Consider the following 23,254-nt stretch of genomic DNA (forward strand, 5'->3'; position numbering starts at 1 on the left):
GAAGCGATTATTTTTGGTTCTGTACATGATGCAAAATGGATGGATGAATGAATATAATGAAGCAAGTAATTGTCCTGCCTTGGAAATTAAGCTGGTGCCTGCAGGTATATGTATGTATGTATTGTTGGGTTGGTCCTGAAAAACAATAAGCTATCTATCTAGTATGCAATGCAAATTAAGTTGCAGATAGCTTATTAACTAGGTAGAGGCAGCCAGCAGGTACGGTTTTTGTTTTGTTGGCGTCACTTCATTGGGAGCCGACGTAGCCGAATCCGATGACGAAGGCGGCGGCGGACTGCATGAGGAGGTAGACATAGAAGTGGTCGTGGCCGAAGACGATGTCGTAGACGGCGCAGTAGAGCAGGCAGAGCCCCATGACGATCTCCGGCGCCAGGATGCTGCTTTGGCTCTTCTTCTTCTTCGTTGCCCCCTTGTTGGTGGCCATGGTGGTCGTCGCGGCAGGGGTGGAGGAGGTCACGGAGCCGAGCTTCTCCGTGACGACCCACTCGTTTGCGCGGCTGGCCTCGACGAGGCCGATGATGGTGGCCTTGGAGCGGTGCATGGACATGACGTTCTCGAAGAGGATCCAGAAGACGAGCAGGTGCCACGACCTCGGGGTGCAGACGGCGTTGAGCAGGGTGATGATGGCGGGCACGTACATGGCCACGTACTTGGGCAGGCGCACGTCCTGGCCGCCGACGAGCACGTAGGCCGGGATGACCACGCAGTAGAAGAGGAAGGTGACGAGGTGCGCCACCACCTTCCTCACGAAGAAGAAGCCGTAGAGCACGTGCACCTTCTTCCACGCCGACACCTGCCGGCTCGCCACGATCTCCCAGAACATCTTGCGCATCAGGTTCGCCGGCCCGCACGACCACCGGTGCTGCTGGTACCGGTACGCCTTGAAGCTGCTGGGCAGCTCGTTGCGCACCTGCACGTCGCCGGCGTAGACGAACCTCCAGCCCCGCATCGACGCCCGCACGGCGAGGTCCATGTCCTCCACGGTGGTGCGGTCCTTCCAGCCCCCCGCGTCCGCCAGCGCCTGCACCCGCCACACCCCCGCCGTGCCGTTGAAGCCGAAGAAGCCGTGGCACGCCGACCCCACCTCCTGCTCCACCGAGAAGTGGTAGTCCAGCGACATCTCCTGGATGCGGGTCAGGATGCACTCGTCCGCGTTCACGAACCGCCACCGCGCCTGCACCAGCGCCACCGACGGGTCGGCCTGGAGGACCGGCACCGTGCGCCGGAGGAAGTCGGCGTCCGGCTGGAAGTCGGCGTCGAACACGGCCACCAGCTCGCAGTCCTTGGCGTAGCCCTTCTTGAGGCCCTCCCGCATGGCGCCCGCCTTGTAGCCGCTCCGGTTGCTGCGGTTCTCGTACCGGATTTGCACCCCCTTGCCCGCCCACCGCCGGCACTCCGCCTCCACCATCGCCCGGATGCCGGCGTCCGTCGAGTCATCCAGCACCTGGATCACCAGCTTGTCTGCCGGCCACCACAGCCCGCACGCCGCGCCGATGGACAGACGGTACACCTGCCACCAAATAATTCTACTTGTTTCACTCAGGGGCACACACATTGACAGACAAAACTTTCGTAAGTATGTTGTCACTCCCCACATCGGGCAAAGTAGTACTAACGTACCGGAGAGAGTTGACTCTTGTCTTTGCGTGCAGTAAAGCATAGTGCTAGCTGTTTCTTTTTTATTGTCTTGATGAATTTGGATGGACGTACAGGAGGGAGTGCAACAACGACAATATTTGTTGTGCGTGCATGCATGCATGCATATGTTGTGGAAATGGAGCTGTAAAGCAGCGGCTTTTGCATGATGATGGTTGAAGAAAGCAACAAAATCGAGTACACATGCAGCTAGCGTTACCAGCAGTGTATACGAGTGATGGATCATGCGTGCGGCGAGCAACAGCCATCAGAGTGGTCATGCATATCATATCATCCATCGTAGACGAGCAATCGATCGATCATATTGTACGTACTGACCTGCTTCTCGTTGAACATGGGGATCTGGACCAGGACCAGGGGCAGGTCCTCTGCGGCGCCGGACTCCAGGTCGTCGTCGCCCCCCTTGTTCCTGCTTGGGCTGCGGCGCTGACGGCGTCGGCGGCGGAGCCATAGCGCCGCGACGACGAGCCCCATGTAGAGGCGCTCGGCGAAGAGCATGAGGGACATGGCGGCGCAGAGGTACACGGCCAGCTGCAGCAGCGGCACCACCACCGCGTACCGGACCACCGCCCACGCCGCACGCGCCATCGTCAACATGCTCACCCCCTTCATCCTTCTTCTTCCTCCTCCAAAAGAGAGCAAGAAAGAGATTGAACTTCTTCTCTTCTTCTTCTTCTTCTTCTTCTCCTAATTATTTCAAAAGCTTGGATTATATGTAGGGTTTTGCTAAACTGATCTTGGTAGGTGCGTATATAGACAGATTGGTGGAGGCTAATTATATACTTAAATTGCATGCAATTGGGGGCCAGGCTAGATCAGAGCCCAAAGGGGAAGGTTATAAACTTGGGGCATGGCATTGACCTGGTGACAGCCAGAAAGCACTATCTGGCACAGTTGAGGGCAAGATTAGCACCAGCATTAGTGCTTGCTATCTGTACTAATACACTGGGTGGGTAGGTGCGGTGGTGCAGCCAGCCACAAGAGTGAAGACATGCATGCAGGCCAGTACAAATTACCACATATGCGTACAAGCTAAGCTAGCCGAGCGAACCGCTGTCTTTGTAAGTATATTGATTGGTGAAGAAACAAACAAGCAAGGTCCATATGTACCTAGCTACTTCATGGTGAATCAAGTGTGCTTCGCATTCACATACTACCAACACAAAACAGAAGAAAAGCAAATTAAACTGAGTTTGTATGTTGCATGGTATCCATCCATCTCTTTCTGTTGTGCATGATTGAACCTTTATTTATTTATTTATTTATTTATGCACATTTATGCATATGAACACGCTAAGCTTAGCTAGCCAGGAGATATACCATATATACGCACTAGTAATTCCGCACAGAAATTAATAAATAAAACCGTGTGCGTGCGTGCGTGCGTGTGGGATCCATCTATATGGAGTGGAGTTGCCAACCGCGTCGTGCTGCATCCATTCCATTCCATGGCCAATGGCAGCAGGCATGCATACCATCCATCCCATCCATCTATCGTTGTGTGCTAAGCTAGCCCTGGATTCTTCACTACCTGCCTTATTTGGAGGGAGGGAGGGAGCTAGCTAGCATTCCATATATGCTACTCCCCCCGTTCACTAATACTATAAGATGTTCTAACTTTTTCCAGAATCGGACACAACACGTTTTAGTGTGTTTATTCACCCATTTCAGTCCGTATGTAGTCCATAGTAGAAAAAAATCATCTTATATTTGTGAACCATGTTATCTGGCGTCCATCAGATTTTTGGCATCTGCCAGTGAACGCCGTCCCCACCATTGCACGGATCTCAGCGCAGGGCCGATGCCAAGTTCAGATTTTGAAACTAGTTTGCTATAAGATAAAACCAAGCGAACATTTTATTTCTCAAACGCCCCTGTGCACTACACTTGCTAGCGGCGTGAGCTTGCATGGCAGACTTGGGTTTGAATCCCAAGCCCTCCTTTTTTGCCTTCTTTTTTTACCATGATGGAATTTTATGTTTTTTTGCTTAGGTACATGGCAATTTTCTAGAAAAAATAAATCAACATCGCAGTTTATAAATTTTAGAAATACGTCACATGGCAATTAATTTTTTTTTCACAAGTCAAGTTTGTTTTTGTACATGGAATTTTTTATTTTAAGATATGACATGTTTATTATTACGAGATGACATTTTTTATTATTAAAAGATGGCATATTTTTGAATGGCATTTTTATTATTAATAGACGGCATTTTTATAATTAGGAGACGGTATTTTTATTATGAAGAGATGGAATTTTTTATTATTAAGATATGCCATTTTTATTATTAAGATATGACATTTTTTTAGTATTAAGAGATGTCATTCTTGTTATTAAGAGGTGACATTTATACTAATAAGTGATGGCATTTTTATCATGGCATTTTTCTAAATATTATTATCCAAATAAAACATTTTTTATCTATAGGATGGTAGTTTTAAAGTTTAGCAACAAGGCAATGATATGTTTCCTAGATCACACGACCTCTTTATGTTTTATCATATACTTATTGTAAATTTATAAATTAGAGTAATGTCAGTTTTATATAGCATGACATTTTTCGTAATTCACATCAAGGGCAAAATTGTTCTCTACAAGATGGCATTTTTTTATATTACTTTCTTTTACATACATCATACAAATCTTTCTTTTTGACATTTTTAATTTTTATGTAGAAAATAAAACGGTAATTGGGCATGGAGGCCTAGAGGCCCATGGGGGGAGCTAAAGAGGGCCTTTGTGGGCTGGTTCGCTCGATACTTGTTGCATGATTGAGTAGTGATGGATGCAGACAATCACAAACCTACTTTGTTTATAGAAAAGAGAGTATAATCTTTGATCCCTAACTGTTGTAGGAATCTATCGTGGGCCTCCTCTTATGTGTCATTTGCCGCCTATTCCCTCTGTCCGGATTTATTAGGCCTCCTCATATTTTGAGACAGAGTTTGACCTAACCATACATTTGCGTAATAAAATATGAGTTATACATCAAATAAATGGTATTATTGAAAAATTCATTCGAATATGAAATATAACAACATAATTTTATGACATAAAACTTATATTTTGCAAATTAAATCGATGGTCAAAGTTTAGACAAAAATACAAAGGGGTCTAATAAACCCAGACGGAGGTAATAATGCACTATTTCAGTATAATGTTGTTTGACTCTTTATTTTTTTTAAGGGTAAAACTGTCGATCTATTGATAATCAATCATGATAGTACAATGAACACCAGAGAGGTAACAAAATTTCAGGGCAGTGGATGAAGCTTGGTTTTAAATCCAAATAAACACATGCTTTTTATTTCTTTTTATTTGTTTACTGAGTGTCTTGTAAAAAAATGACTTGGCAAATAGAGTACCTATTTTCCGAGTGTTTTCAAAGTCCCTACTTTGTCGAGTGTAGTACTCAGCAAAGTGACGTGAAGTTTCTATTTGCCGTGAGATACTCAGCAAATGCCTTGTTTGCCAAGAACCCCTTGAAAAATCACTCGGCAAACAGCCTGACACTCTACATATAACATTTTTGCCATAGTGTATACATAATTCACATGAGTGACAATCTATGGAAAGAAATGATATATTTTGTAAATTCAAATTTAATTATGCCCATTGAATCTTGGCCAGAACTAATTGACTCGGCCGGCCAACTAATCCCCTCTTGATTGTAAATATGTGTGTTGCGATAAACGCTGATGATGAAAGCTTCCCTATCCCTAATTCGAATTCACATTGCCCTGCTCCAGAAAAAAACGTTCACAGTGCACCCCAAACCAGTATGCCCGCTTAGGATTCTTCTCGAAGATTATTGCTTCGAGTTGGTTCTCATCCCGGTAGCGCATACACACATGATTTCGTTTTATTCCTTCGAATTATTCCGCTTCCGGTTTCGTTCAAATGAAACCGTCCAGAGAACCTCAGGCCCGGCACAGATTATTTCAGCATCCTTAAACGTCTAGAGGAAAAAATACTGTATTTTCTGGCATGTCTCTTTCCTTTGGAAGAGAGAGATCAGCAACTGTAGCTCAATGGTTGAAGCTTCAAATACTAAATTTTTCTCATCAATTTTAGAAAGATTACTTCACCTTTCTCCGACAGGTGTGCGGTGGCGCACGCGTGGGGCGTGTCGGCGCACCTGATGTATGGCTGCAGCCCGGACCATGGTGGTTCCTGGCCTCGGGCAGTGCTCCTCTGCTCCTTGCCGGCACGGTGCTCGGATGGGCATGGTGGCCTGCGCTGCGTCCGGTGGCCTGCGCTCGGGCGGCCGTTGATGGATCTGGCGCCTAGTGCTGACGTTTGGTTGTCGGTGGTCTCCGCAGGGTGCGGTTGGCTCCGGCGGCTTGTCATGCTTCTTCGTCTTTTGAAGGGTTCGATGGTGGTGGTGGTCGGCTGTCGTCTTATTGTAGGGATGTGCTCAACTCCGAGTGAGAACCCTGCATCGACTATGTCGATGCCAGCGGCAACGGCGTCTATGGGCGTCGTTTTCCTTGCAGGAGGTGCCGTTGTGGAGCTCTAGCACCTACAATACTTTGCTTTGTGGTCTCCGGGTGAAAACCTAAGACCGGGCTTGCCGGGTCGGATGGCGGTGTTGTGTTCTCGACAACACTACCTCCTTGGAGGCGTCGTCTTGGAGACCCAAACGACGGCTTCAGTTGCTGCGGCTGGTTGAGAGTGGTTCGCGTGGTGGTGGTGGTGTGGCCTGCTCAGGACCGAGGGTGGTGTGTTCTTCTTCAGGTGTTTCTCTTCGGTTGTCCTATGTGTGGTCTCCGGCCTGCTACTTTGCATGCTCATGACCCTGCTCTGTTGAGGCGAGCCTCGGGCTCTTGGTCTCGTCTTGATTCATCTTTGCTCAATGACGACGCAATGATGCCTCCCCGACTTTCTAATCGTCTTGAACTTCCGTGGCAGAGCTCCCAGTCAAGGTTCGTGTGAGGCGTTGGCACTCGTTGATTGTGGATGCTCCTCTGTTGCGCCGTGGGGTTTGATACGCACGCCGGTGCGGTGCGTTAGGCTGCTTGTAGAGTCTTGGTATTGTGATCCCTCGACGCACACCTCATCTACCTAGTCCTGTTAGTTTGCTAGCTAGGTCTTGCCTTATGTTGGGCATCATGTTCCTCTCCTCTTCTTGTAACACTTGTTACTTGTCTGGTTTTCGGCTCGGTTTTCCTCATAAATGGGGTCAATTTGTTAAGGTTTTCGATCCGGTTTTCCTTATAAACTGGATCACTCTCCTGGCATTATGGCCATTTGAGCAATATATTCAGGTGGAGGGACTCCTTCCCCGGTGATTCTCAAAAAAAAAAAAAAACTTCACCTTTCTCCAGTAACACCCTGTTTTTTTGCAACTGAGAGTTGGAGAACAGCCAGTCTTCTCCATTGTTGACAAGATATTGTCTGCCCCTTCCAGCAACCCTCACTTTATGAGATCCAGTAACACCCTGACCACATGTTTTTTTTGCAACTGAGAGTTGAGAGCACAGCTAGACTTCTCCATTGTTGAGAAGATATTGTCTACCCCTTCCAGGTTGAGATACAGGTTGACCAGAAGGTCACAAGACTAACAAAATAATCAACTCCTGCGATTTCCACAACAGAAAGCCAAAGAATAATGCAGTATTTATTTGGTTTCAGAGACAAGCATGCATTGTGTTTCAACCAAAGGAGCTACAGACGATGTGTAATGTGTGCATCCATTGGAGGCCTCCAGATTGCACAACTTTTTATCTAAAAAATTTCTTCAAGGTAATCGCACAACACCCTAGAATGCACCGGTGTTTGAGATGAGAATCCCGATGGCAGTACAGCACTGATCCTTCACGCTCTGTCTTGGTAAAGAAAGCGAAAGAAGCGCATGATGCACCGGTGTTTGAGATGAGAAGCAAGACTGTAAATGAAGCCTATGGTCAACGGATGGTTGTATAATCTGTAGAGGTTTTGGCATGAACCAATTAGAATGTAAATTTTGTAAATAGTATCATGATGATGACGATGAAAACTGCTGACACTTGAGTTCAAAAATTACAATGCCCTTGCTCCAGAAGGAAATTTACATTGCCTCCATTTGGTTTGAAGTTTACTATCAAGGATTACTAGCTTTAAGCTTGTAACAAGTTCTGCACTTTGCTGACCGACATCTGTAAGGCTCAAGAGTGATAAGAGAGTATTCTTTTCGGATCACCCTTTTGAACCACGTTTAAACACCTTCGGAACCATGTTCTTCTTCCAGTTTGTACACACGACAATCATAACTCTAACAAGAGTGGATCAAGCATAATTGTATACAGGAAAAACTCCACTGTCATTTACTGCAACCAGAAACAACAGCATGATGTAGCTGGTTTACAAGAAGTACACAGAGATTTTTAACTTTTTTTTTTCAGAGAAAACTCTAGATGATGCAGCGTTGTAAAGCAAAAAAGAAAAAGGAAACCAAAGATCCAGAAAACATTTATCAGAGCCAGGTTTCGATCCTGGGACCTGTGGGTTATGGGCCCACCACGCTTCCGCTGCGCCACTCTGATTTGTTTGATTTTTAGTTGCATTGCTCTTGTATTTCAACGCTTCCTGATTAACAGCAAAAACTGTACTTTCTGGCATGCCTCCTTCCCTGGGAAGAGGGTCAGCAACTGCAAACTCAATGACTGAAGCTTCAAGTACAAAATTCTTATCATCAATTTCAGAAAGATAACCTCCGGCCCTGATTATCACACCTTTCTCCAGTAACACCGTGGCCACAAGATTTCGCAACTGAGAGTTGAGAGCACAGCCAGTCTTCTCCATTCTTGAGAAGATATAGCCTGCCCTTTCCAGCAACCCTCCTCCAATGAGATGGTCACAAGTATAATAAATACTTAATTCCTGTGATTTCCACAACAGCGAACCTGAACAAGAAGCTCTCATGTTCTCTTGGAAATGCATATTTTGCCTAGTTCCTTGCACTCCTTTCAAATAATACACTATTTATTTGATTTCGGAGACAAGCATTGTGTTCCAACCAACGGAGCTACTTTCACGCATTGACTGACCATGACCATACAGAATATGTGCGATGTGTGCATCCATTGTTGGCCTCCAGATTGCAGAAAACTTTTTATCTAAAATTTGCCTTTACGATAATCGCATAATGCCCTAGAAGGCGCCATGATAAATGTTTTTGAGATGAGAATCTCAATGGCAGTACAAAACTGATCCTAGTGTAAAGGGAGTTATATTCAAAGTGAGAGTAAAGGGAGTTTTATTCAAATGTCATAGTGTTACAGTCGAGAGGCCACAAATCCTCAATACAAGGTCGAACCGAACGCAACCACACCGATGTAGCCCGCTCGGATCGGCTATAATTGGCCAACCGATCGGCAACTCTATTCTGAGAACGACAGATTTTCAAAGGTACAAACTCCCTATTACTCATCAACTCCTTAATCTCTAGAACCAAATGACCGTAAGCCGAGTGAGATAAAGCATTGCCTGAGAGACCCGCCAAAGCTTCAGAAGAATCTGACTGGACGACGACTGGAAGATCCGAGTGTTGGATGGCCAAGGCCATACCCTGCATGAGCGCGTGAAGTTCAGCCTCCAGAGCGTTGTTACAGTGGAACAGGACTCGGTATGCTGCAAAGATGATCTGTCCTTGATGGTCGCGCAACACCATTCCGGCGGCCGCCGAGCTATCTGCTGCCTGGAAAGATCCATCGACAGTTAGGGCAACATAACCCGGACCCGGCGCCGGCCAAGATAGTAGTATATTTTCTTTCCTGGGAAGAGCTGTTGGAATCGCCGAAGATGGCATTTTTCCTTTCAGAATTTCATCCACCGAAAACCGACCAGCTAGCTTGATGGACTTGTAATAACTGTCGAGGAAGTCCACCGTGCTTGTTTTCAAAAGCTGAAAATTGTACTGAACAACATCATCTAAGTGTTCTTGCCTAAAAAAGATCTTTTTTGCCTACAAGAAAAAAAATCACCAATGTGTTTATGTCACAATAATAACTTCATTGACAGGTATGGAAGAAGAAATATACCCAAAAAGAAACTTTCGCTAGATAAAATGCACCAGAAAGAAGAATGGCTTACAAACTGATGAATACTTTTTTTGAAACGGACAAATTGATGAATACACGTACATCCGAAAAGAGATGATTGGGTGTACAAGCAAAGAAGCTTGCTTGCATAAGATTAGTGAACAACAAAAACATAGGATTGGACGAGAGGAGCATCTGCTCCACATATCAAGACATGAATTAACACACAAACCACGCCATCCGCCCAAGAAATGAATCTGGCAAAAGGGGAACAACCACTAGTAGAAACAGAGGCTTCCATACGCCCCCATTAGTCCCTAAAATAATCGAACCGCGACAAAAGGGGTCTTTAGTCGCGGTTCGGGAGGAGACCCGCGACCAACTATCTGGGCCCAGCGCGCTCGGTCGACAGCTGGCGGACGGGAGGGGCTTTAGTCCCGGCTAGCCTGGCCAACCGGGACTAAAGGTCCTCAGGCTGGCCCGAAGGCCTTTAGTCGCGGTTGGCCAGGCCAACCGGGACTAAAGGCCCATCCCTATATATAGGACTCAGCTCACTTCACTTAGCCACAATTCAGAAGGGGGGTGGTGGGTTTGCTTTTGGTTCCTCCTATGCACACAAGGTGTTTGATGAAATGCCCGAGAGCATGAAACAAACATGATATGAAGTGTCCGAGCCACACTTGAGCTTTCTCATTTATTTTTCCTCTGCGATCGCGGTTAGCAACTTGAACCTTTCATGTGTCATTGATAAAATATGCATGTGTGTAGTTCATTGTTTAATTTGTATTATTTCTAGCTAGTTAGTTTAACAAATGCATGATGGTTAATTATATACTTTATATAATAATAATGCAGATGAATCGGCAATGGATGTACGGTCCCCGACTCTCCGGCGAGTTCACTACGGGTTTGAAAGATTTCCTCGTAGTGGCAAATGCGAACAAGCAGCGAGGTTTTATTATCTGTCCATGTGCTGTCTGTAAGAATCAGAAGGGTTACTCCTCCTCAAGAGACGTTCACATGCACCTGCTTCGGCACGGTTTCATGCGAAGCTATAATTGTTGGACCAAGCATGGAGAAAGAGGGGTTAGAATGGAAGAAGATGAAGAAGGGGATGATATCGATGACAACTATCATGATCATTTCGGTGATACTTTCATGGAGAATGATGCTGAAGGTGGGGAAGGGTTAGGTGAAGGTGAAGAAGAGGCACATGATGAGCCCGCTGATGATCTTGGTCGGACCATTGCTGATGCACGGAGACGCTGCGAAACTGACAAGGAGAGGGAGAATTTGGATCGCATGTTAGAGGATCACAAAAAGTCGTTGTACCCAGGATGCGATAATAGTCTGAAAAAGCTGGGCTGCACACTGGATTTGCTAAAATGGAAGGCACAGGAAGGTGTAGCTGACTCATCATTTGAAAATTTGCTGAAAATGTTGAAGAATATGTTTCCGAAGAATAACGAGTTGCCCGCCAGTACGTACGAAGCAAAGAAGGTTGTCTGCCCTCTAGGTTTAGAGGTTCTGAAGATACATGCATGCATTAACGACTGCATCCTCTACCGCGGTGAATACGATAATTTGAATGAATGCCCTGTATGCACTGCATTGCATTATAAGATCAGAGGCGGTGACCCTGGTGACGATGTTGAGGGCGAGAAACCCAGGAAGAGTTCCCGCCAAGGTGATGTGGTATGCTCCTATAATACCACGGTTGAAACGTCTGTTCAGGAACAAAAAGCATGCAAGTCGTTGCGATGGCACAAAGAGGACCGTAAGTCCGACGGGGAGTTGAGACACACCGCTGATGGAACGCAATGGAGAAAGATCGACAGAGTGTTCAAAGATTTTGCAGCTGACGCAAGGAACATAAGATTTGGTCTAAGTACTGATGGCATGAATCCTTTTGGCGAGCAGAGCTCCAGCCATAGCACCTGGCCCGTGACTCTATGCATCTACAACCTTCCTCCTTGGTTGTGCATGAAGCGGAAGTTCATTATGATGCCAGTGCTCATCCAAGGTCCAAAGCAACCCGGGAACGACATCGATGTGTACCTAAGGCCATTAGTTGATGAACTTTTACAGTTGTGGGGTAGACCTGGTGTACGTGTCTGGGATGAGCACAAAGGAGAGGAATTTGACCTACGAGCGTTGCTTTTTGTAACCATCAACGATTGGCCTGCTCTCAGTAACCTTTCGGGACAGACAAATAAGGGATACAATGCATGCACGCACTGCTTACATGAGACTGAAAGTGTACGTTTGGGTAATTGTAAGAAGAACGTGTACCTGGGTCATCGTCGATTTCTTCCCCGAAATCATAACGTAAGAAAGAAAGGCAAGCATTTCAACGGCAAGGCAGATCACCGGCCGAAGCCTGCGGAACGTACTGGTGCTGAGATATTTGATATGGTCAAGGATTTGAAAGTCATCTTTGGAAAGGGTCCTGGCGGACAATCAGTTCCGCGGGGAGTTGACGGGCACGCACCCATGTGGAAGAAGAAATCTATATTTTGGGAGCTAGAATATTGGAAAGTCCTAGATGTCCGCTCTGCAATCGACGTGATGCATGTTACGAAGAATATTTGCGTGAACCTGCTAAGCTTCTTGGGCGTGTATGGGAAGACAAATGATACAAAGGAAGCACGGCAGGACCAGCAACTTTTGAAAGACCCAGATGACCGGCATCCGGAATGGTTTCAAGGTCGTGCCAGCTACACTCTTACCAAAGAAGAGAAGGTCATTTTTTTTGAATGCCTGAGCAGTATGAAGGTCCCGTCTGGCTTCTCGTCGAATATAAAGGGAATAATAAACATGGCGGAGAAAAAGTTCCAAAACCTGAAGTCTCACGACTGCCACGTGATTATGACGCAATTGCTTCCGATTGCTTTGAGGGGGCTCCTACCGGAAAATGTTCGAGTAGCCATTGTGAAGCTATGTGCATTCCTCAATGCAATCTCTCAGAAGGTAATCAATCCAGAAGATCTACCACGGTTACAGAACGATGTGGTCCAATGCCTTGTCAGTTTCGAGTTGGTGTTCCCACCATCCTTCTTCGATATTATGACGCACCTCCTGCTCCACCTAGTCGAAGAGATTTCCATTCTCGGTCCTGTATTTCTACACAATATGTTCCCCTTTGAGAGGTTCATGGGAGTATTAAAGAAATATGTTCGTAACCGTGCTAGGCCAGAAGGAAGCATCGTCAAGGGCTATGGAAATGAGGAGGTAATTGAGTTCTGTATTGACTATGTTCCTGACCTTAAGCCGATTGGTATTCCTCAATCGCGGCACGAGGGGAGACTAAGTGGAAAAGGCACGATCGGAAGGAAATCAACGATATGTATGGACGGTCATTCTATGACTGAAGCACACCACACAGTTCTGCAAAATTCCAGCTTGGTGGCTCCGTACTTCGAGCAACACAAGAATATTTTACGCTCGGACAACCCGGGGAAGCCTGAATCCTGGATTAGAAAGGCCCACATGGAGACTTTCGGCAGTTGGTTGCGAAAACATTTAATGAATGACAATGATGTTGGAGATCAGCTGTACATGTTGGCCAAGACACCATCTTCGACTATAACGACTTTCCAAGGGTACGAGATAAATGGGAATACATTTTACACCATCGCCCAAGATAAAAAGAGCACCAACCAAAACAGTGGTGTCCGCTTTGATGCAGCAACCGAGAATGGGCAAAAGGTCACATATTATGGTTACATAGAGGAGATATGGGAACTTGACTATGGACCCTCCTTTAAGGTCCCTTTGTTCCGGTGCAAATGGTTCAAGCTAACAGGAGGTGGGGTAAAGGTGGACGAGCAATACGGAATGACAATGGTGGATTTCAACAATCTTGGTTACCTTGACGAACCATTCGTCCTTGCCAAAGATGTCGCTCAGGTTTTTTATTTGAAGGACATGAGTAGCAAACCGAGGAAACGGAAAGATAAGAAAACGATCAGTACATCATGCGATGATCCAAAGCGCCACATTGTTCTTTCAGGGAAAAGAAACATCGTGGGAGTGGAGGACAAGACAGACATGTCAGAAGATTATAATATGTTTGGTGAAATTCCGCCCTTCAAAGTGAACACTGACCCAAGCATTAAGTTAAATGATGAGGATGCTCCATGGATACGGCACAATCGTAAGCAAGCAGGGACACAAGGGAAGAATTGATGTGTAATAATTTATTGTACCAAACTTTGTTGAATGGATCATGTGAATTAAACCGTACGATGGCGAATCCGGATGATTTGTATTTGATATATTATTTGTATTTTTAAGATTTTAAAATGAATTAGTTTTATTTTATTGAATTTTTGATATATTATTTCTATTTTTAAGATTTTAAAATGAATTAGTTTTATTTTTCTGAATTTTTTGATATATTATTTCTATTTTTAAGATTTTAAAATGAATTAGTTTTATTTTATTGAATTTATTGATATATTATTTCTATTTTTAAGATTTTAAAATGAATTAGTTTTATTTTTCTGAATTTTTTGATATATTATTTCTATTTTTAAGATTTTAAAATGAATTAGTTTTATTTTCCTGATTTTTTTGATATATTATTTCTATTTTTAAGATTTTAAAATGAATTAGTTTTATTTTTCTGAATTTTTTGATATATTATTTCTATTTTTAAGATTTTAAAATGAATTAGTTTTATTTTCCTGAATTTTTTGATATATTATTTCTATTTTTAAGATTTTAAAATGAATTAGTTTTATTTTTCTGAATTTTTTGATATATTATTTCTATTTTTAAGATTTTAAAATGAATTAGTTTTATTTTTCTGAATTTTTGATATATTATTTCTATTTTTAAGATTTTAAAATGAATTAGTTTTATTTTTCTAAATTTTTTGATATATTATTTGTATTTTCTGAAAAGTATATGAAAAAGGACCTTTAGTCGCGGTTCGTGACACGAACCGCGACTGCTCTTTCCGCGCGGGAACGAAAGCGGCGCGAAAGAACCTTTAGTCCCGGTTGGGGACACCAACCGCGACTAAAGGTACCCTTTAGTCGCGGTTGGTGTCCCCAACCGGGACTAAAGGATACCTTTAGTCGCGGTTGGCGTCCCCAACCGGGACTAATGCTCTGTCTATATATACAGCACTTAGTAAATTTTCCCCCACCTCCCATTCTCCTCTCGACGCCGACGCCCTGCCCCGACGCCGATCGACGCCGACGCCGCCAGGCTGCTGCCCCGACGCCGACGCCCTGCCCCGACGCCGACGCCCTGCCCCCAGTGAGCTCCACCGCCCCCCACTTCCCCTGCCCTGCGCGCCGCCGCCCCTGCCCCCAGTGAGCTCCGCCGCCGCCCCTGCCCTGCCCTGCGCGCCGCCGCCGCCCCTGCCCCTGCCCTGCCCCTGCGCGCCGCCGCCGCCCCTGCCCTGCCCTGCACTGCCCGCCGCCCGCCGCCCCTGCCCCTGCCCTTGCCCGCCGCCCGCCGCCCCTGCCCCTGCCCGCCGCCCGCTGCCCGCTGCCCCTGCCCTGCCCGCCGCCCGCCGCCGCCTGCCTGCCGTCCTCCGCCTCCCGCCGCCGCCTGCCGTCCTCCTCAAACAAAGAAAAGGAAGAAGAAAAGGAAGAAGAAAAGGAAAAAGGAAAAGAAGAAGAAAAGGAAAAACAAAATAAGAAAAAGAAAAAGAAAACGAAGAAGAAAAGGAAAAACAATATAAGAAAAGGAAAAAGAAAAGGAAGAAGAAAAGGAAAAAGAAAATAAGAAAAGGAAAAACAAAATAAGAAAAGGAAAAAGAAAAGGAAGAAGAAAAGGAAAAAGAAAATAAGAAAAGGAAAAAGGAAAGGAAGAAGAAAAGGAAAAACAAAATAAGAAAAGGAAAAAGAAAAGGAAGAAGAAAAGGAAAAAGAAAAGGAAAAACAAAATAAGAAAAGGAAGAAGAAAAGGAAAAAGAAAAGGAAGAAGAAAAGGAAAAAGAAAAGGAAGAAGAAAAGGAAAAAGAAAAGGAAGAAGAAAAGGAAAAACAAAATAAGAAAAGGAAAAAAGAAAAGGAAGAAGAAAAGGAAAAAAGAAAAGGAAGAAGAAAAGGAAAAACAAAATAAGAAAAGGAAAAAGAAAAGGAAGAAGAAAAGGAAGAAGAAAAGGAAAAAGAAAAGGAAGAAGAAAAGGAAAAAGGAAAGGAAGAAAAAACAAAATAAGAAAAGGAAAAACAAAATACTTGGCAGTGCTCAAACAAAAACTTCTATGCAAATTAGTGCTCAATAATCTTATTTTTTAATTCCTCCTCCTCTATGTCCCCTTAATCTTATTTTTTAATTCCTTTATACTTAATTAATTTTTACTACATGCAGGAGTGACATATGGCGGACGATAGAGCCGAGCCGCTTAGGGATCCGGAGGCTGAACGTTATTTAATGGGCATCATAAACAACGAGATTCCTTATGTGTCGGGCTCAGAATATGAGCAAGAAGAGGATGTAGTCTCTTCTTTTCTGAACCTTGACGGTGGAACAGACATTGTCGATGATCAAGAAGGTGAAGGAACGGACATTGTCGACGGAGGTCAACCGTCAACAAACGACGATCTCGAATTGCAAGTAGCAACCACCTCCGGCGAGGTATATATATATACATTGAGCCTCTCGTGATACAAACTTACTGAAATGTGAATACATATGTATTAATGCGCGCGACTCTCTTTCTTTTTTTGGCCCTCGGCCGGATCGAGTACGACAAAGCGTGGCAAATCCAAGGCGATGAAAACAGGAGAAACATATGCCATTGATTTTGTCAGTGAAACCGGCAAGCCCCTATAGCACACCTCAAAGTTTATCAACCAATGCGGAGTCGTTGTTAGAGACAACGTCCCGATCACCGTCCAGGAATGGAAGGAGCCAAAGAAGGCACGTCTTGGTTTCAGTTTTGTCGACAAGAGAACGAAAAAGGATTGCTGGAGAAAGCTTATGGAACATTTCATTCTACCTCCGGAATACAACAAAGTCGATGAATTCGGTAACAAGGTTCTGGGTGGACGTGAGAGGAGGAGGCTAGTTAAAGAGTTCGCTCTTCAGAAGATGGGCGAAGCATTCCGGAACTTCAAGAAAAATTTAACCCGTGACTATGTCAACAAGGGCAAGACTCCGGATTTCAATGGACAACATGAGAAACTGAAAGATGATTGGCCAGAATTTGTGAGGCAAAAGAAATCGGAGCATTTCAAGGAAATATCGAAAAAAATAAGGATAATGCGAGTAAGAAAAAGTTCCATCATATTATGGGGCCAGGAGGATACCGCCTTTCGGAGCCTAAGTGGCAGAAGATGGAGGAGGACCTGAGGGTGCGAGGAATCCCTCTAGGTACAGAAGGATGGGACCCAAGGGCCAAAAGCTGGTGGTACGGGCATGGGGGATCGCTAGACCCGGAGACAGGGGTGTGTGTTCACCGGAAGAAAAAGTTTGCTCCCACCCAAGCCCTTATTGACGCAATGACCCAAGCTCAAGAGGGCTTGATCAAGTTCAACAGAGAGAAAGACGCACTGACAACAGCCCTCGGGAATGATGAACACGGAGGACGTGTACGAGGCAAAGGCAGAGTTCCGTGGAAAGTAGGGTTTTCCCAGGACAATGACCCGTACTGTTACAGAAGCCGTAAGAGAAAGACGGACCGGGATGCAGATCTTCTGGCGAAGTTTGCATCGGAACTCCATGAGTTGAAGCAAACCGTGCATGAACTAGTAAAAGAAAAATCGGCTGCAGGGCCGCATGAAGATCATGAAGCGGATCGCGGAAGCCAGCAGCGGAGAAGCAACGTGGCTTCCACGGATGCCCCGCCTGGTGCTAATGCACCGATGATCGAGATTCGTGCACCGGAGCCTCACTACCCCGTGGATGATGTAAAGGAGATGAAAGAATGTGATCTGCATTATCCCGTGGGGAACGTTTCCACGAAGGTAGCTACCGGCAGTGCTTTACCCTGTACACCTGGAGCACTCCACCACAACAACCCCATTGCATATGGCTATGCTCGTGTCACGGTGGAAGACATAGTCCAAGGGTTTGAGGACCTGGAGATTGACAAAGCTACACCCGAAGGGGAGAGAAGACTTGGAGATGTCAAGCGCCAGATCATTCTATGGAAAAAGAAGTACATTGTGTTTCCAGGCGAGGCGCCAAGGCTAACAAGTCCACCCCCCTCCGATGGTAGTGGTGGTGGTGGTGGTGGCGGTGGTGGTGGTCGTGGTGGTTCACCTACACCTCCTTCACGCCATTCGACGCCATCCCCCGATCCACAACCTCCGGCGGGTACGACTGTTGGAAATATGCCCTAGAGGCAATAATAAATGGTTATTATTATATTTCTTTGTTCATGGTAATTGTCTATTATTCATGCTATAATTGTATTGTCCGGAAATCGTGATACATGTGTGAATACATAGACCTCAACCTGTCCCTAGTAAGCCTCTAGTTGACTAGCTCGTTGATCAACAGATAGTCATGGTTTCCTGACTATGGACATTGGATGTCATTGATAACGGGATCACATCATTAGGAGAATGATGTGATGGACAAGACCCAACTTAAGCATAGCATAAAAGATCGTGTAGTTTCGTTTGCTAGAGCTTTTCCAATGTCAAGTATCTTTTCCTTAGACCATGAGATCGTGCAACTCCCGGATACCGTAGGAGTGCTTTGGGTGTGCCAAACGTCACAACGTAACTGGGTGACTATAAAGGTGCATTACGGGTATCTCCGAAAGTGTCTGTTGGGTTGGCACGGATCGAGACTGGGATTTGTCACTCCGTGTGACGGAGAGGTATCTCTGGGCCCACTCGGTAATGCATCATCATAATGAGCTCAATGTGACTAAGGCGTTAGTCACGGGATCATGCATTGCGGTACGAGTAAAGAGACTTGCCGGTAACGAGATTGAACAAGGTATTGGGATACCGACGATCGAATCTCGGGCAAGTAACATACCAATTGACAAAGGGAATTGCATACGGATTGATTGAATCCTCGACACCGTGGTTCATCCGATGATATCATCGTGGAACATGTGGGAGCCAACATGGGTATCCAGATCCCGCTGTTGGTTATTGACCGGAGAGGCGTCTCGGTCATGTCTGCATGTCTCCCGAACCCGTAGGGTCTACACACTTAAGGTCCGGTGACGCTAGGGTTGTAGAGATATATGTATGCGGAAACCCGAAAGTTGTTCGGAGTCCCGGATGAGATCCCGGACGTCACGAGAGGTTCCGGAATGGTCCGGAGGTAAAGATTTATATATGGGAAGTCTTATTTTGGTCGCCGGAAAAGTTTCGCGCTTTATCGGTATTGTACCGGGAGTGCCGAAAGGGGTCCGGGGGGTCCACCAAGGGGGTCCACCAGCCCCGGGGGGCCACATGGGCTGTAAGGGGTGCGCCTTGGCCTATATGGGCCAAGGGCACCAGCCCCAAGAGGCCCATGCGCAAGAGATAAGAAAGAAGGGAGAGTCCTAAAGGGGGAAGGCACCTCCGAGGTGCCTTGGGGGGGAAGGACTCCCCCCTGGCCGCACCCTTCCTTGAAGGAAGGGGCAAGGCTGCGCCCCCCCCCTCTCCCTTGGCCCTATATATAGTGGGGGGAAGGGAGGGCAGCAACATCTAAGCCTTGGGCGCCTCCCTCCTCCCCTGCAACACCTCTCTCTCTCTCGCAGAAGCTCGGCGAAGCCCTGCCGGAGACCCGCTACATCCACCACCACGCCGTCGTGCTGTTGGATCTCCATCAACCTCTCCTTCCCCCTTGCTGGATCAAGAAGGAGGAGACGTCGCTGCACCGTACGTGTGTTGAACGCGGAGGTGCCATCCGTTCGGCACTCGGTCATCGGTGATTTGGATCACGGCGAGTACGACTCCGTCATCCACGTTCATTGGAACGCTTCCGCTCGCGATCTACAAGGGTATGTAGATCCACTCCTTTCCCCTCATTGCTAGTAGACTCCATAGATGCATCTTGGTGAGCGTAGGAAAATTTTAAATTATGCTACGATTCCCAACAGTGGCATCATGAGCCAGGCCTATGCGTAGTTACTATGCACGAGTAGAACACAAAGAAGTTGTGGGCGTTGATGTTGCCAATTCTTCTTGCCGCTACTAATCGTTTCTTGTTTCGGCGGCATTGTAGGATGAAGCGGCCCGGACCGACCTTACACGTACGCTTACGTGAGACAGGTTCCACCGATTGACATGCACTAGTTGCATAAGGTGGCTAGCGGGTGTCTGTCTCTCCTACTTTAGTCGGAACGGATTCGATGAAAAGGGTCCTTATGAAGGGTAAATAGAAATTGGCAAATCACGTTGTGGTCATACGTAGGTAAGAAAACGTTCTTGTTAGAAACCTACAAACCACGTAAAACTTGCAACAACAATTAGAGGACGTCTAACTTGTTTTTGCAGCAAGTGATATATGTGATATGATATGGCCAGAAGATGTGATGAATGATATATGTGATGTATGAGATTGATCATATTCTTGTAATAGGAATCACGACTTGCATGTCGATGAGTATGACAACCGGCAGGAGCCATAGGAGTTGTCTTTATTATTTTGCATGACCTGCGTGTCATTGAATAACGCCATGTAATTTACTTTACTTTGTTGCTAAACGCGTTAGCCATACAAGTAGAAGTAATCATTGGCGTGACGACTTCATGAAGACACAATGATGGAGATCATGATGATGGAGATCATGGTGTCATGCCGGTGAAGAAGATGATCATGGTGCCCCGAAGATGGAGATCAAAGGAGCATGATGATATTGGCCATATCATGTCACTATATGATTGCATGTGATGTTTATCATGTTTTTGCATCTTATTTGCTTAGAACGACGGTAGTAAGTAAGATGATCCCTTATAATAATTTCAAGAAAGTGTTCACCCTAACTGTGCACCGTTGCGAAGGTTCGTTGTTTCGAAGCACCACGTGATGATCGGGTGTGATAGATCCTAACGTTCGAATACAACGGGTGTTGACGAGCCTAGCATGTACAGACATGGCCTCGGAACACACGCAATACACTTAGGTTGACTTGACGAGCCTAGCATGTACAGACATGGCCTCGGAACACGGAGGACCGAAAGGTCGAGCATGAGTCGTATAGAAGATACGATCAACATGGAGATGTTCACCGATCTTGACTAGTCCGTCTCACGTGATGATCGGACACGGCCTAGTTGAACTCGGATCATGTTTCACTTAGATGACGAGAGGGATGTCTATCTGAGTGGGAGTTCATTAAATAATTTGATTATATGAACTTAATTATCATGAACTTAGTCTAAAATCTTTACACTATGTATTGTAGATCAAATGGCCCACGTTGTCCTCAATTTCAACGCGTTCCTAGAGAAAACCAAGCTGAAAGATGATGGTAGCAACTATACGGACTGGGTCCGGAACCTGAGGATCATCCTCATAGCAGCCAAGAAAGATTATGTCTTAGAAGCACCGCTAGGTGAAGCACCAATCCCTGAGAACCAAGACATTATGAACGCTTGGCAGCAGCGTGCTGATGATTACTCCCTCGTTCAGTGCGGCATGCTTTACAGCTTAGAACCGGGTCTCCAAAAGCGTTTTGAGAAACATGGAGCATATGAGATGTTCGAGGAGCTGAAACTGGTTTTTCAAGCTCATGCCCGGGTCGAGAGATATGATGTCTCCGACAAGTTCTTCAGCTGTAAAATGGAGGAGAACAGTTCTGTTAGTGAGCACATACTCAGAATGTCTGGGTTGCACAACCGCTTGTCTCAGCTGGGAGTTAATCTCCCGGATGACGCGGTCATTGACAGAATCCTCCAGTCGCTTCCACCAAGCTACAAGAGCTTTGTGATGAACTACAATATGCAGGGGATGGAAAAGACCATTCCCGAGGTATATTCAATGCTGAAATCAGCTGAGGTAGAGATCAGAAAAGAACATCAAGTGTTGATGGTGAATAAAACCACTAAGTTCAAGAAGGGCAAGGGTAAGAAGAACTTCAAGAAGGACGGCAAGGGAGTTGCCGCGCCCGGTAACCAGTTACCGGGAAGAAGTCAAAGAATGGACCCAAGCCCGAGACTGAGTGCTTTTACTGCAAGGGAAGTGGTCACTGGAAGCGGAACTGCCCCAAATATTTAGCGGACAAGAAGAAGGCCGGCAACACCCAAGGTATATGTGATATACAAGTAATTGATGTGTACCTTACCAGTACTCGTAGTAGCTCCTGGGTATTTGATACCGGTGCGGTTGCTCATATTTGTAACTCAAAACAGGAGCTACGGAATAAACGGAGACTGGCAAAGGACGAGGTGACGATGCGCGTCGGGAATGGTTCCAAGGTCGATGTGATCGCCGTCGGCACGCTACCTCTGCATCTACCCACGGGATTAGTTTTAAACCTCAATAATTGTTATTTAGTGCCAGCTTTGAGCATGAACATTGTATCTGGATCTCGTTTAATTCGAGATGGCTACTCATTTAAATCTGAGAATAATGGTTGTTCTATTTATTTGAGAGATATGTTTTATGGTCATGCCCCGCTGGTCAATGGTTTATTTTTGATAAATCTCGAACGTGATGTTACACATGTTCATAGTGTGAATACCAAAAGATGTAAAGTTGATAACGATAGTCCCACATACTTGTGGCACTGCCGCCTTGGTCACATTGGTGTCAAGCGCATGAAGAAGCTCCATGCAGATGGACTTTTGGAGTCTCTTGATTACGAATCATTTGACACGTGCGAACCATGCCTCATGGGTAAGATGACCAAGACTCCGTTCTCCGGAACAATGGAGCGAGCAACCAACTTATTGGAAATCATACATACCGATGTGTGTGGTCCAATGAGTGTTGAGGCTCGCGGAGGATATCGTTATGTTCTCACTCTCACTGATGATTTAAGTAGATATGGGTATGTCTACCTAATAAAACACAAGTCTGAAACCTTTGAAAAGTTCAAGGAATTTCAGAGTGAGGTTGAGAATCAACGTGACAGGAAAATAAAATTCTTACGATCAGATCGTGGTGGAGAATATTTAAGTCACGAATTTGGTACACACTTAAGGAAATGTGGAATAGTTTCACAACTCACGCCGCCTGGAACACCTCAGAGAAATGGTGTGTCCGAACGTCGTAATCGCACTCTATTGGATATGGTGCGATCTATGATGTCTCTTACCGATTTACCGCTCTCATTTTGGGGTTATGCTTTAGAGACTGCCGCATTCACTTTAAATAGGGCACCGTCTAAATCCGTTGAGACGACACTGTATGAATTATGGTCTGGGAAGAAACCTAAGCTGTCGTTTCTAAAAGTTTGGGGATGCGATGCTTATGTCAAGAAACTTCAACCTGAAAAGCTCGAACCCAAATCGGAAAAATGCGTCTTCATAGGATACCCTAAGGAAACTATTGGGTACACCTTCTACCTCAGATCCGAAGGCAAGATCTTCGTTGCCAAGAACGGGTCCTTTCTAGAGAAGGAGTTTCTCTCGAAAGAATTGAGTGGGAGGAAAGTGGAACTTGATGAGGTGATAGTCACCCCTTCCGAGTCGGAAAAT

At 45.6% G+C, this 23,254-nt stretch overlaps 1 protein-coding gene across 1 annotated transcript; it reads right to left on the bottom strand.

The window, feature by feature from the left end:
• Nucleotides 1–226: 226 nt before the first annotated feature.
• Nucleotides 227–2,430, bottom strand: LOC109771586 (glucomannan 4-beta-mannosyltransferase 1-like). The gene is made up of 2 exons (XM_045233409.2): nt 1,996–2,430; nt 227–1,531 (listed from the first exon to the last, which is right to left on the bottom strand). The coding sequence occupies exons 1-2, from the start codon at nt 2,287–2,289 to the stop codon at nt 248–250; spliced, it is 1,578 nt and encodes a 525-aa protein (XP_045089344.1). The 5' UTR covers nt 2,290–2,430; the 3' UTR covers nt 227–247.
• Nucleotides 2,431–23,254: the final 20,824 nt, after the last annotated feature.

The sequence above is a fragment of the Aegilops tauschii genome, chromosome 2 (genome assembly GCF_002575655.3).
Source record: "Aegilops tauschii subsp. strangulata cultivar AL8/78 chromosome 2, Aet v6.0, whole genome shotgun sequence".
Lineage (NCBI taxonomy): Eukaryota > Viridiplantae > Streptophyta > Magnoliopsida > Poales > Poaceae > Aegilops > Aegilops tauschii.